Below are 13716 nucleotides of genomic sequence, written 5' to 3'. Positions count from 1 at the left end.
ATCAGCATGAAAAATCAGCCAATCACAAGTGCCACAAATATACACTCCTTTCAAAAAGTGTTGAAAGATATAAAGTCTGCAACAAATGTGTCTAATAAGTCATTAGTGAATGCCAGAGAACCACATGAGTGAGCATGAGAATTTAAAAGAAAATATGTAATGAAAATGTTAATGTCTAATTTAAAGACAAGCAATGTGAAATTACAGTAAATATGCAATGTGTTGACTTGTATATGAACTGTAAGTATATTAAATAAACAAATGTGCTTTATATACCTATTTTTGTTTCAGTTTAGACTGTGTTGTAAATTAGGAATTAGGTCTAGGCGATATGTTGAGGTTCAAGATGTATCGAGTTTTCTATTTTGTCGAAAACTACAATATCGCATATATCGCACATATATAGTAGCAGGTGCCAGAAAATTTCCCTTATTTTTAAATTCAAAACTTGACAGATATGGTTTGTTAACGGATCGGTGGTTGGATGAATATAAAACGATTTCGACCAGTGAGAACGCTCAGAGCATTTCACTTAAAGCTAGGGTAGACGATTTTCTCCAGAGACACTTTTTAAGTTTTTGGTTGAAATTGTCTTTATGTCCTGACAGAAATTAAGATCTTATGTGCTCTGAACCTGTAATAACTTCAACCAATGGAAAAAACTGTTGTGAACTGTTTTTTTTAACCAATCACGTCTCCCTGTCTCCCTGCTCGTTCTCGATCCCTCACATGTATGAGCTCACACTGAAAGCACGTCACTGCTGACAGAATTAAAACAGAGTTTTTGGTCATGTCTTTTGACATATATAATGGTAAAATTTATTGTTTACTTACTGCTGAATGAGACAACAAAGTTTCTACACAATACAAGCGATGAGCTGAGCTCCTCTTCTGCAGCAGCTGTGCGCATGCATGTGAGTGAGACGGAGCACAGAGGGGAGGGGCGACGGGGGAATAGGCACTACCGTCGGGGAGGCTTCATTCAAAATCATGCTAGCTTTTGAAAATCGCCTACCCTACCTTTAACAAATTCATGCCAGCTTTGTATTGTTTTTGATTGAAATATGAGTGTTTTAGCAAAAGATCAGGTGTCTTCAGAGCTAGAAATCAAAAAATCTGGCATGGGTTGGAAATCTTTTTCTGATAATTGGAATGACCTGATTAACTCTGGATCATGCATCTAAAGCAGTGGTTCTTAACCTGAGTTTGATCGAACCCCAGGACTTGGTTGGGTCAGTCTCAGGAGTTTGGCAGGGGTCAAGACACACACTAAAAATGTGTCATACAAAAAGAATGTCCATGATAACTTTTAAAAGATATCTCAAATTCTGAAACAAATTAAAAGCATTTTGAAGAAAGCAAGAACTTTAATTTGGAGAACAACGGCTCATTATTTTATACCGTGACATAACCACGACGATATCGAGGGACTTGTGATACTGCGGTATTGCAATACCGTCAATACCTTGACATTCCTAATAATTACATACAATATGGATTCACTTGTATGAAGGAATGTTATGAGTTACGGTCCTCGATGCATGATTTGCAATGGCAAGTTGGCCAATTCCAGTCTAACACGAACAAAACTAAAGGAACACTTTCTAAAGCTGCATGCAGATGGGGAATACAATAACACAACTCAGATTTGAAGGTAAAGAAATCATATTTTATTTTTCCAATTATGGGGGGTTCGGTGAATTCACTGAAGTTCAATACATTCAATAAGCCATTGATCAATACCTTCAAGAACCACTGATCTAGTGATAAGAATAGAGACATTGTTAAGGAGAAAGAGAGATGAATGCATGGCAAGCACACAAGAAGGTTAAAGATTAAAGTGGAAGGCTTTGCAGGCCTACTAGTATGGTTTATTGCCGACTGCAATAAAATCTCCAACAATAAATTGACATGAAGTGGCTACGCGTTGCTGTCTCTTAAGCTGCATCTACTGAGTATGCTAACTTAAGTTTGCTCAGCCCCAGGGTGCTGCTTTCCACGAGCACCTGCTAGCTTACATGCTACCTGTGAAGGGAATGACCACTGGACTAACCAGCCGGACCAAATGGTTTTACAGCAGTACCCGGGCAGCATTCTTAGTGGAAAGAAGCTATAATTTGTACCTACTTGTTACAATCAAAACAGCTTTGAATACAGCATGAAAGCCGAAGCAGCATTTGGTATTGGCTTCTTAGGAACCACAGTTCTCAAAAATCAGAACGTGTACAGCTGAGTTAAAGGACAGTTCTGGGGAGATTCAGCATAAACACGCCACGCTTGCAACACTTTTAAAGAGAAAACATGGTGCTCTTGGCGCCAGCCTTGGCTTTCATTGTTTAGCAAAATTTGGAACATTTGGGTCCGTCTAGATCCAGTCCGTGAGTCTGGACATGTTCCCAAAGATGCAATGACGCGTATGGGCGTGTGCGTGCGTGTGTGTGTTTACTTCAATGCGGTTTGAGTATAGCAATGAATTAATGATGTAGAAGAAGTGTCGGTACAGAGAAAATGTTGTAAGTCAAAGCTCGCCCCCTCAAGGTCACAGCTGGGCAGTGAGACAAAACATTAATTTATTGTGTCATTCTGAGCTGAGAGAAAGGAAAATAAGCTCGGTTTATGCAGTGAATGAAACACACAAAGCATTGGTCAAAAAGAAAGTTTTTAACGTAAAGTCTTTTTAAAAATCACATTTGGTGTTGTCAGTTTGGCTTATGGCCAGGCAACGGCTGAAGAGAGAGAGAGGGAAAGGAGGAGAGAGGTGAGGAAAAGATAGAAGCTGATGATCTTGGTTAAATGTCTTGTTTTGCTTTGACTCTTAAAATAAAAGGATAATTTTTCCACTATATATATTCTTAGGATAATTTTGAGCCAGTCTTTCTTTGTGCCTAGACCTTTTCTGATTTTGCTGGAGATTCCTTTTCTAAATGTATTAAAGTTCGTTAGACCCCGCTTTGTCCACAGTATATATCTGCCAGCACCACAGTTTGGGATAAAGTGTTTATCATATACATGCCATCTGAATATAGGTAACTTTTTTTTAAATATTTCATAATTTGATCTCCAACTTCCACTCGTAAGGTATGACACATCCATACTTTACCAGTTTCCTCTATCCTCTTTATAAGTTCATCAGCCTGCACTGGTTGTAGAGGGACTCCCTTTGCAAGACCTGATTCCAGGTCCTTCTACTTTGCTCTGTATTCATCGTCCAATAAATTAGCGTAGTTAGCTGGGCAGCATAATTATACATTTGTAAGCAGGCAAGAGACATCCTCCTTTACCTCTGCTAATTGTAGGTTTGCAAATCTAATCGAGGAAGTTTTCCCGCACCAAACAAATTCACTTATTGTCCCATACTTTAAACTGAATGTCAAAGATCTGTATAGTTAGATTTCTAAATGGGGAGAGTGAGTGGTTCCTCTTAACTGCACTGACTCTTGAGGTAAGACTCGGGAATAGTGAAGACTTCCCCTGTGCAAATCGTTTTTTTTTAATCTAAGTTAAAATTGTTTCATAGTTGTGCTGGAAGAGGTCCTTTTGTGAGCGATATTCCTAAGTATTTAGTTTCCTTTGATTACATATTTAAGTTAAATTTGTCTCTTTAACTTTCAAGATTTCAGTAGAGATGTTAATCTTGTATAATTTTCCAAATTTAGACTGAATTGCCATCAGCTCTATGAATGAACTCTCAAGCTGACCCGCACATAATCAGTAAACATTGCAAACTCGTGATTACAATACCTTTTTTTTTCTCCAGTTGTTGGATCTAAAGGTTTAATAAATAGATCATAGAGGATCAAGTCCTCTATCTCGAGCCACCCGGGTGAATGTTTGAGAAGGCGCCTTGTTTATCTTAACCAGATATGTCGGCTTATCATAAAGGGTGTTTAATAACCTTCACAATATTGGCATGGAGTCCAAAGTTCTCTAAGACCTAACAGAAAAATAACCATTGACTGAGTCAAATGCTTTCTTAATGTCTAAGCTTACGATCATTGATCCAGGTTTATGTTTTACTGTACTGAGTATATGCAATGTCCTTTGTTTATTGTCTCTCTGTTCTGAATAAAACCATCCTTAACTCAGTTAATGAGGCGACGGTAGGAGGTTCTCAAATCTTCAAGCTGAATGTAAACAATTTGTAATCCACCTTAAAAATGCTGCTTGGTTCATCGTTGCCAGACTCCAGCTTGTCCTTGTCCTCAATGGGGACGACTGAGATGGTTGCCTCTCTCCAGGAGGGTAGGAGCTCTCCTCCTTATAGAATCCAGTTTAATGTACTAAGTAGTAAAGGAGCTAGATCTGATTTTTCTAGTTTGAAACACTGTAAACATAAAAATTAGGGTTTTTTCCTGTTTTTAATGAGGGCTTGGTACATTTCCTTCTTTAAGATTGTTTCTGATAAGTATAAAAGGGTGGGTCAGAGAAGTGTCAACATGATTTATCTCCAGGGCAGGAGATTCAGAATAAATTTCCCTATAAAGGCAATCAAAAAATCTTGGATTCTTTCAACATTATACTCAATAGTCAATAGTTTTAGTTTGGGGGTTTCTGAATGTAACTATGCTCCTGCTGCTTTAATAGTTTGTAAGCCAAGTATTTGGTAGATTTCCCTTGAATGTCATAGTCTCGCTGTCTTAGGAACTTGATTTCTAAGGAGCTTCTTGTGTGTATCTTGAAAAAAAATTATCCTTGTAATTGATTAATTTCTTGGTCAAATTTTGGTTTTGGGTTCTTACTATTAGCTAGTATTCTTTATTTCAGCTGTAGTTGAAAGTCTATGGCCTTCTGTTTGTTCGGTCTTTTCACTAAAGTTTCTTCTGTTATCCTGCTTTGCTGCTGTAACACTGTAAATTTCTCCATTGCAAGATGAATAAAGGATTATCTTATCTTATCTTATCGTATCTTATCGCATCTTAAAGTTGTAGTAGAAATGAATTTCCCCCTTATTTTGTGCCTTCAAAGTGTCCAATCCTACCAATCCTTATGAATCAACAATTAAAGGTTCATTTTTTTGATCAACCAGTCTCTTCCTGGAGGGGTGTGCACATTGCTCATTGATATTTCAGTTCCCTCTATATTTTTGATAAACCTGCCCTATCAGCATTATAATGTTCTGAAATGTGTTCATAATTAAATGTGTTGGAGATCAGAGTGGCTGGACTGATTTGAGGAGAAAATATACCTTAAACCCATGATCTTAAATTTGAGATCTTCAATCGGACTCATGTCTCAAAATGCTAATCAACAGGTCTTTGAACCTCTTAATTTGATCTTAAAATCAAAGAGTCTTGTTTTACCAATCTCCTGTGCATGTCGTTTTAGGCACAGTAAAATGTAATAGTAGTAGACTGATATGTATACATTTGTGCCAAACACAAAACAATATGCAAAAAAAGAAGAAAAAAAAACTAGGAAAGGTGAACTGTGTATATAAAAACCGTAAAAAGTAAGTCCCAACGGTGAGATTTCACTGCTCCGCCACACAGTTTTAGGAGAATTAGCAAAATGTGGGTACGTTGGATTGTTGTTCCGGTTCAGACTGCTTAGGGACTCTGCAGATTTGTAGCGTTTCACTTCTTGAGTACCTCTTCATGGAAGGGCTCTTGTGGTTTTAGCATTGGTGCTAAAATGTTGTCAGTGTTTTTTTTTTTAGCAGCAATTCTAGCAATGCCTCACATTGGTTTTGGACAGTTTGCCTAAAACATCCTACATCTCTTTCTTTTTTTTAATCTTTTCTTAAATCCTCAGCTAGTTTCTCTGTTAGGTTTCTCTGCTGGGGAATCCATCTAAAACTTGACGTCAGCTAAATTGAGTAATTTTCTCTTCTTGATGGCATCTTTTGCCCTAAATGTATCCACATCAGTATAGTTTTATTTTAAATAGTCTCCATTAGTCAAGAGGGTTCATTTCACGCTGCATCTCCTACAACATAGAAGTCCCTCTTCCATAAATCTCAAGATATTTGTTTTAGTCTGTAGTTCACAGCTACTCGTTCACTGTCAATCACATCAGAGATGAAAAAAAATCAATCAAACAATACATGTTACGCTGGGCTGAAGATATTTTGTTTTTTGAACTCAGAGTGACCAGTACATGTATTTACTATTTAATGTTCCTCTTTGCAAGGCACTAGCCCACCATTGGGAGCAACTTGGGGTTCATAGTCATGCTCAAGGCTACATAAGCATATGGCCATAGGTTCAATAGCCTGGCATTGAACCACAGACCTGCTGATCAGAAGCCAACCCGTTCTACCACCTGATCCTCTGCCACCCTGCCTCCTGGTTGAGAGCGTTTGTGCTCTTTGACAGTAACTTCTCTTTCCATGTCTAATTAGACCTTTGTTACTTTATTCTGTTTGCTTTATTCATTTCTTTGTCTGTTTTCCATCGCGTCCATCAAGAAATGAGACTTTCTCACCCCAGAAATGAAAAAGTACTAAGAGGCGAAAAACCACACTCCCAGTGCATAACTCTTGTTGAAAAAGCCAGCAAAGAGAAAGAGAGAGTAAAAGAAGAGGAGAGTCAAGTGAAAGGGAGTCTCTTTGCCATCTTTTCAGTGGGATGGCCATGTCTAATTGTGTCACGGTGATAAATGAATAGGGTTTTGTGGTGGGTTCAGGAGCCTCCCTCGGATCAGAGGCCCATCAAAGAGGCTGGTTTTGTTTATTCTGTTTGCTCACCTCCTCGCCCCCGCCGTTTGAATGATTATGTAAATCAGGATTCAGTAAACAGAACAGATAGATGAACACTTGGCTGATTTTCTCAGTAATAGTACAAAACACAAGGTCAGTAATATATTACAAGACTTTAAAATTTAGTTGTTTCATTCAATCTAAATTAGTAATAGCAATTAAAAAGAGTGTACCATCTTTTCATTTATTTGTTATCTTCTGACCACCTTATTGCACGACACCACTCCATATCACAAAGCTCAGATATAACTTTATGACCACTGACTGGTGGTTGAATGCATGTTTTGCTCATCCTTTATCAACATTATACATTAAGAAACTTTTTTTAGAACATTTCTTCACATTGTTTTCTTTACTTGTTTTCTTTACATTTATTTTTATTTCAACAAGCCAATACAAGAATGACACAATTTCTTTCTCTCTTTCTCATACAGATGATGAATGTGGATGGCAGCAACAGACAGACTCTGCTGGAGGATAAGCTACCTCACATCTTTGGTTTTACTCTGCTGGGGGATTACATCTACTGGACTGATTGGCAGAGACGTAGCATTGAGAGAGTCCACAAAATCACAGCTGTTCGGGAACTTATCATTGATCAGTTGCCAGATTTAATGGGGCTCAAGGCTACTATGGTCACCGAAACATCTGGTAAGGAGACTCGCATGTTTTTGTCATTCCTACATAGCTTTGACATATACAGAAGACATGGAATACATGTTGGCCTTTTCTCCGTGATTGTGTGGCCAGGTACAAATGGCTGTGCAGTGGCGAATGGAGGATGTAGCCATCTTTGCTTCTGGCGTCTGCAGGCTGTTAGGTGTGCCTGTCCTATGGGAATGGAGCTACTCTCAGATCTTCAGACCTGTGTGGTGCCAGAGGCTTTCCTACTTTTCACCAATAGGTAGGTCTCCTTTTCAAATACAAAGACAACTCACTTCTGTTATTGGTAATTTTGCTTCTCTAATTATACAGTAGTATGCATATGTTCAGTTATATTACTTTGACAATAAATATTAGGGATGTAAGGACATCAAATAAATATCGATACTTAAACAATAGGGGGTGCTGTGACTGTTTTAGTGCTGCTTTTTTAGACATTACGGTTCAGCCCTGAGTTTGCGGGGTGAACTAAGAGCAGCGGTGGGAGAAAAGCTTTAATCGGAGTAGAAAAAGAAGACCCGGCCCGAGCTCGACAGAACGCGGCCCGAACCCGTCCGACCCGAATGAAGCCGATCTCTCTTTAAGCCCGAACCTGTTTTAATCTGACATTATTTACATCTGTCCGTGTGCATGTCGAGGCAAGCCGGCACCCATTAGTGCGTCTTTCTCGCGGTAATAGGAAAACATCACTAATTACTGCGGAAAGCCTGAACCCGGTCCGACTATTGAAATTAAGCCCGAACCGTTGGCACAAAGGCCGGGAGAACGCTCCCAATACGTCAACACAAAATGTGCGTCGATGTGTCGTCCGACCAAAACAATGATGGCGCATCCGGAGAATAACTAACGTGAGTGGCTCCTCCGAGTTTCAAAAGTGCAAGGCAGTGAAAGCACGCACTCGTTTGTCGAAGGTAGCTGTTCCCCGTAACACCCTCTTTTTTATGCCGGGTGTGACCGGACGGCAGCGCGTCGACGGGACAAGGAGGAAACACTCGCCGTGACATCAGCGGCAGCAACAGCAGCCGCTGCACGCGCGATGAGAGAAGACATTTACATACCACTGTGATACCCTAGTAGTCCGTCCTGATTTGTAAATTAAACACAATGTATGTTTGCTGTACACACAGGCATTTATTGGAGTTTTTCCTTTTGCAGTCTGACCTTTTATTTTACCCTTAAACTTCCTTAAAGGACAACACACACGCACGCGCGCACGCACACACACACACACACACACGCACATGTTATTTTAATGCTACTTCTGACTCTGAATGCATTATTTTGTACGATATTCTTACTTGAACTTTATTTTGGAATTTTTGGTTGAAGAGCAATAAACATATATTACAATGTTAGGGATTCATGTTTTTTTTTTTTTTTCATTTTAGATATGTAAATCAACATGTATAATTTACTTTTAGTTAATTAATGGGGAGATAATTGATAATCGAATCGAACTGGAAAAAATAATTATTAGATTAATCGATGCATATCGAAAAAATAATCGCTAGATTAATCGTTTAAAACATAATCGTTTATCCCAGTCCTCGTCCGCACAGAGCAACACGCACGCACCCACTCAAATCATTACATCCTAATCTTTGATATACGTTTTTTTTTGTTTTATTTTTTTATCGGGATTCAAATTAAATAGTTGATTGAGTGTATCCAGACATAATTATTGTAAAAACAAAACAAAACATTGGAATTGTACATGTTTATGTGCTTTGAGATATGTTTTCATTGTGCTGTTTTCTCAGGGATAATATCAGGAGCATATCTCTGGGCACAAACAGCAACGATGTAGCTATTCCTCTGACTGGGGTGAAAGAGGCCTCTGCACTGGATTTTGATGTTTCAGAAAGAAGAATATATTGGACAGACATTCAGGCCAAGGTAGGCCAATTTAAAGTAATATTAATATTCAACAAATAATAATTCTTCAGAGGTTTTTTTCTGCCTAAATGTTATTTCATAATAAATGTTGGGACCTTTTATTGACTAAAGAGTTGTATTCTTGCTTTCTGTTAGACAATCTGCAGAGCATACATGAATGGGAGCTCTGTTGAACATGTCATTGAGTTCGGGTTGGACTACCCAGAAGGCATGGCAGTGGATTGGATGGGTCGAAACATCTACTGGGCTGATACAGGAACTAATCGTATTGAGGTGGCACGATTGGATGGCCAGTTCAGACACGTTTTAGTTTGTAAGGATCTGGACAACCCACGTTCACTGGACAAGCCACGCTCACTAGCACTGGATCCAGCCAATGGGTAGGTGAACTACTGAGGGCGCTCTTGCACTATGACATCCAACACTCCCTCTCCCCTTTCCTCTGCACTGTACTCACACTACCCTCAGCCCATGAATCCCTCTGACACACATGTCATCACATTGATATACGATATACACATGGTGCATCGTCATCATTAGACTTTTGTTTGTGGTTGCAGATGAGCCTGAAAGCAAGGCTGACACTTTGAACTGTTTTTTTAAAATCTATTTTAAGAATAACAAGCACTTGCAAATGTAAAGATCTATGTGGAGAGATGCTTGCGTGGTGCATACGTAGTCACCACATTTCGCATGTTGCATATATTAAGGTGCATGCATGACCAAGCGTGTTATGCTAGAAAAGCCTACCATGGTCAAGCACAACACAGTTCCACTCACACTAGCCAAACAATCCAGACTTTAGGTGCCAAACTTGGCCATGTAATGGATTGCCTAGTGTAAGTGTGTCCTAAAATACGTTAAAGAACCATGCTTGCCCATGGATAGTTGATGTTGAAAACTAAACACTAGGCTGAAGATGGACAACTTTTTACACAGTAAGAGCCACAAAAAAGTGATCTGATGCCGGTCTAAACCCAGCATTGAGAATAAAGTCCAACCTGAGCATTAATACATGAAAAGAACAAAGGATCTTTGTGTTCTTGTTGTCTTTTTGTATATTTTGGTTGTTGTTTTGTTTGTTTTTGGAGTCATTATGTGTATTTTTCAGTCTTTTTCAAAGTGTTTCTCTAAATTTTTAGTATTTTTGTAGTCTTTTCTGTTTTTCTGTGTATTTTCCTGTAATTGTGTATGTTTTTGGGAGTCATTTTTGTGTTTACTTTGGGGGTCGCACAAATTTAGACGAATGTCCACCAGTTGCTTATGTCTGCAATAGGCCATTCGGAATCACCTGTGAGTCGCAAAACATGAAGACATCTTTACATAAATTACGAAGTGCAAAGTTGAAACAACCCATCAGTGTGGGCCTAACAATCAAACAACATTTTTTAAGTGTTGCTGTATATAAAGGGAGAAGTTAATGAAACCTGTACTTTCTCTACAGTTATATGTACTGGACAGAATGGGGTGGTCGACCTCGAATAGCCAGAGCGTATATGGATGGCACCACTATCATAACCCTGGTGGATAAAGTGGGACGTACCAATGGGCTGACCATTGACTATGTAGACCACCGAATCTACTGGACCGACTTGGACACATGCATGATAGAAAGCACCAACATGCAAGGTTTGAACACGTAATCACATGAACATTTGAATCATAAATGTTTACACAAATGATTAATCTCTGTTCCATCCCCAAGAGTCTTAATCATTTTTTGTAATAATAAAAAGCAACATAGAAAAAGAGTTATGATCATCTGGGTATTTTGTTGTTTCAGTGTTGTAGTAAAAGATGTAAAATATTGACATTCTTTGTAGGCCTTCAAAGGGAGATCATCGTGGACGACCTCCCTCATCCGTTTGGTCTGACTCAGTACCGGGACTTCATCTATTGGACAGATTTTAATATGCGCAGCATTGAACGTGCAGACAAACGCAGCGGACTTAATCGCACTGTGGTTCTTCAGGTATTGATTCAGTTTAACCTGTGAGGAAAGTGTTTGCATACTCTGTTCTACTTTTTTTGTCATTGGTACCGTATTTTCCGGTCTATTGAACGCACCGCTGTATTGGCCACATTCCAATAATTTAGCAATCTTCCAAGGAAAAAAATCACGTAAAGGCCGCACCGTAACATAGGCCGCACCCTATTGGCTGATGAGGGTGTTCTTCAAACGACTCGGCCAATCAGAACAGGCGGGCTGCTAGACTGAAGTTAACGGAGGTTTCTGTGTATTTCCGTGTATTCTGATCAGTTTCAACGGACAAGTTTCCATCTCCACATAAAGTCCCAGTGTCTGCATATCAGTCCTTTTACAGCTTTTTATGGTCTCTTTTTACTGGAACCAGACTGATATACCACTCCCTCCACTACCATGCACCATCGCCTCAGCAGCGATCACGTTGATCGGACTCTGAGTCAGAGCCCGGACACGTGCGTGTCACCTCAGGTCAGCTGTCAAGCTCAGAGTCCAGTGTGATCGCACCTGATTAACCTAACGCAGTGAATTGACAACTTTATGCCATTTATTATTAACTACCGTAATTTCCGGGCTATAAATTGCACTGTTTTATTGGCCGCATTACAATAATTTAGCAATTTTCTAAGAAAAATCCACTCAAATGCTGCAGCCTAACATAGGCCACACCCTATTTGGCTGATGAGGGTGCCCTTCAAACGACTCGGCCAATCAGAACAGGCGGGCTGCTAGACTGAAGTTAACGGAGGTTTCTGTGTATTTCCGTGTATTCTGATCAGTTTCAACGGTTTCACGTGCGTGTCACCTCAGGTCAGCTGTCAAGCTCAGAGTCCAGTGTGATCGCACCTGATTAACCTAACGCAGTGAATTGACAACTTTATGCCATTTATTATTAACTACCGTAATTTCCGGGCTATAAATTGCACTGTTTTATTGGCCGCATTACAATAATTTAGCAATTTTCTAAGAAAAATCCACTCAAATGCTGCAGCCTAACATAGGCCACACCCTATTTGGCTGATGAGGGTGCCCTTCAGACAACTCGGCCATTCAGAATGGGCAGGTAGGTGGGATGCTGTACTCAAGTTAGGTTGCAGGGAAATGTCCGTGTTTCAACTGATGTTTCCTTTACTACATGAAGTCTCCTCCTCACTGCCCCACGTCTACATATCAGTCCATTTACAGCTTTTTATGGTCACTTTTTACTGGAACCAGACTGATATACCACTTCATCCGCTCTTCTTACCGTGAACTACCTCGGAGCGATCTCAGTAAGTCGGACTCTGAGTCAGGATACGGACGCGATCGCTTCCGAACAAATCCAACATGGCGATTTGGCAACTTCATGCTTTTATGCTACTATTACAAACTGGCTGATTTTTACTGTAGACGGAGCAGAGATCAGAACAACTGATCTCCGCTCCGTCTGTCCGTCTGTCCGTCCTCCTTACGGAAGCGTCTCCATCAGCCTCAGAGTCCAGAGCACCGATCAATCCTGAACAAACCTAACGCGGTGATTTAACAACTTAATGCTGTTTATCTTTCTATTATAAATATGCTGACTTTTACTTCATCCACGTTGCTGCTGTTGCTGCGCTCTCTCTCTCTCTCTGTCTGACAACATTTCTCCGCGTCGTTGCTATGACAAGCAAGAACAATTTAATGTCCACAATTTCATTGTTCCACCTGGTCTAATATGACAGAGCTCAATTTTGTGGTGCATGAAGCTTATAAAACTGGGAAAAATCCACAATTTAGCCGCGTCATTGTTTAAGCTGCAGGGTTCAAAGCCATGACACCTCCGTCCTGAGTCATTAAACCTGTGAGTGCTTTCACTTTCCCCACATTATGTGAAGCTCTTTTCTGAACGTTCAGTTTACCGTGATGTTCATTGGCTGTTACAGTTCAGTCATTCCGCTGTAGGGGAGACCCGCTTTCACTGGACACGTGTACGACTGACTGAAAAATGCACACACAGAGCGCACCGTTGCATTGGCTGCACCCTCAACTTTAAAGGAATTAAATTAGCGTCCTACTGTATATGCCGCAAAATACTAGTAGTAGTAATTTGTTATTACCTAAAGTAGTTGTTATATAGCAATTATTCAGTGCACTAATGCTGAACTTGTCTTGTCCTCAGGGACAGCTGGAGCTGATGCTGGACATCTTGGTGTTCCACTCCTCACGTCAGGATGGAACCAATGAGTGCTCGCAAAACAATGGCAACTGTGCCCACCTGTGCTTGGCCACGCCTGCTGGAGCCCAGTGCCGCTGTACCTCCCATTACACGCTGAACGCTGATGGACGCAACTGCAGCTGTAAGTCCACTGATGCAGGAAGTCCATCTCAGTCCCTCACAAGAGCATTTCAAAATTTACCTGAACACAGATTTATATTTTTTCTCGGGTTAAACGATTTGCTAGAATGTGTTTTAGTGGGGTAGACATGCAGTCATCAGCTTTTTCTGAACGTCCAG

General features: G+C 40.0%; 1 protein-coding gene across 1 annotated transcript in view; it reads left to right on the top strand.

Moving 5' to 3' along the window:
* Positions 1-13716, top strand: part of lrp5 (low density lipoprotein receptor-related protein 5) — a 52176-nt gene that overhangs the window by 26090 nt on the left and 12370 nt on the right. Inside the window, exons 12-18 of the mRNA XM_028451555.1 lie at positions 7132-7348; positions 7448-7601; positions 9121-9256; positions 9392-9636; positions 10701-10885; positions 11080-11228; positions 13381-13558. Of these exons, the coding sequence (XP_028307356.1) occupies positions 7132-7348; positions 7448-7601; positions 9121-9256; positions 9392-9636; positions 10701-10885; positions 11080-11228; positions 13381-13558 (1264 nt within the window). The remainder of the gene's footprint in view (positions 1-7131; positions 7349-7447; positions 7602-9120; positions 9257-9391; positions 9637-10700; positions 10886-11079; positions 11229-13380; positions 13559-13716) is intronic.

Source organism: Gouania willdenowi, chromosome 6 (genome assembly GCF_900634775.1).
Source record: "Gouania willdenowi chromosome 6, fGouWil2.1, whole genome shotgun sequence".
NCBI classification, from domain to species: domain Eukaryota; kingdom Metazoa; phylum Chordata; class Actinopteri; order Blenniiformes; family Gobiesocidae; genus Gouania; species Gouania willdenowi.
The sequence above is the reverse complement of the archived record's forward strand: the minus strand, read 5'-3'. Positions and strand labels throughout refer to the sequence as shown.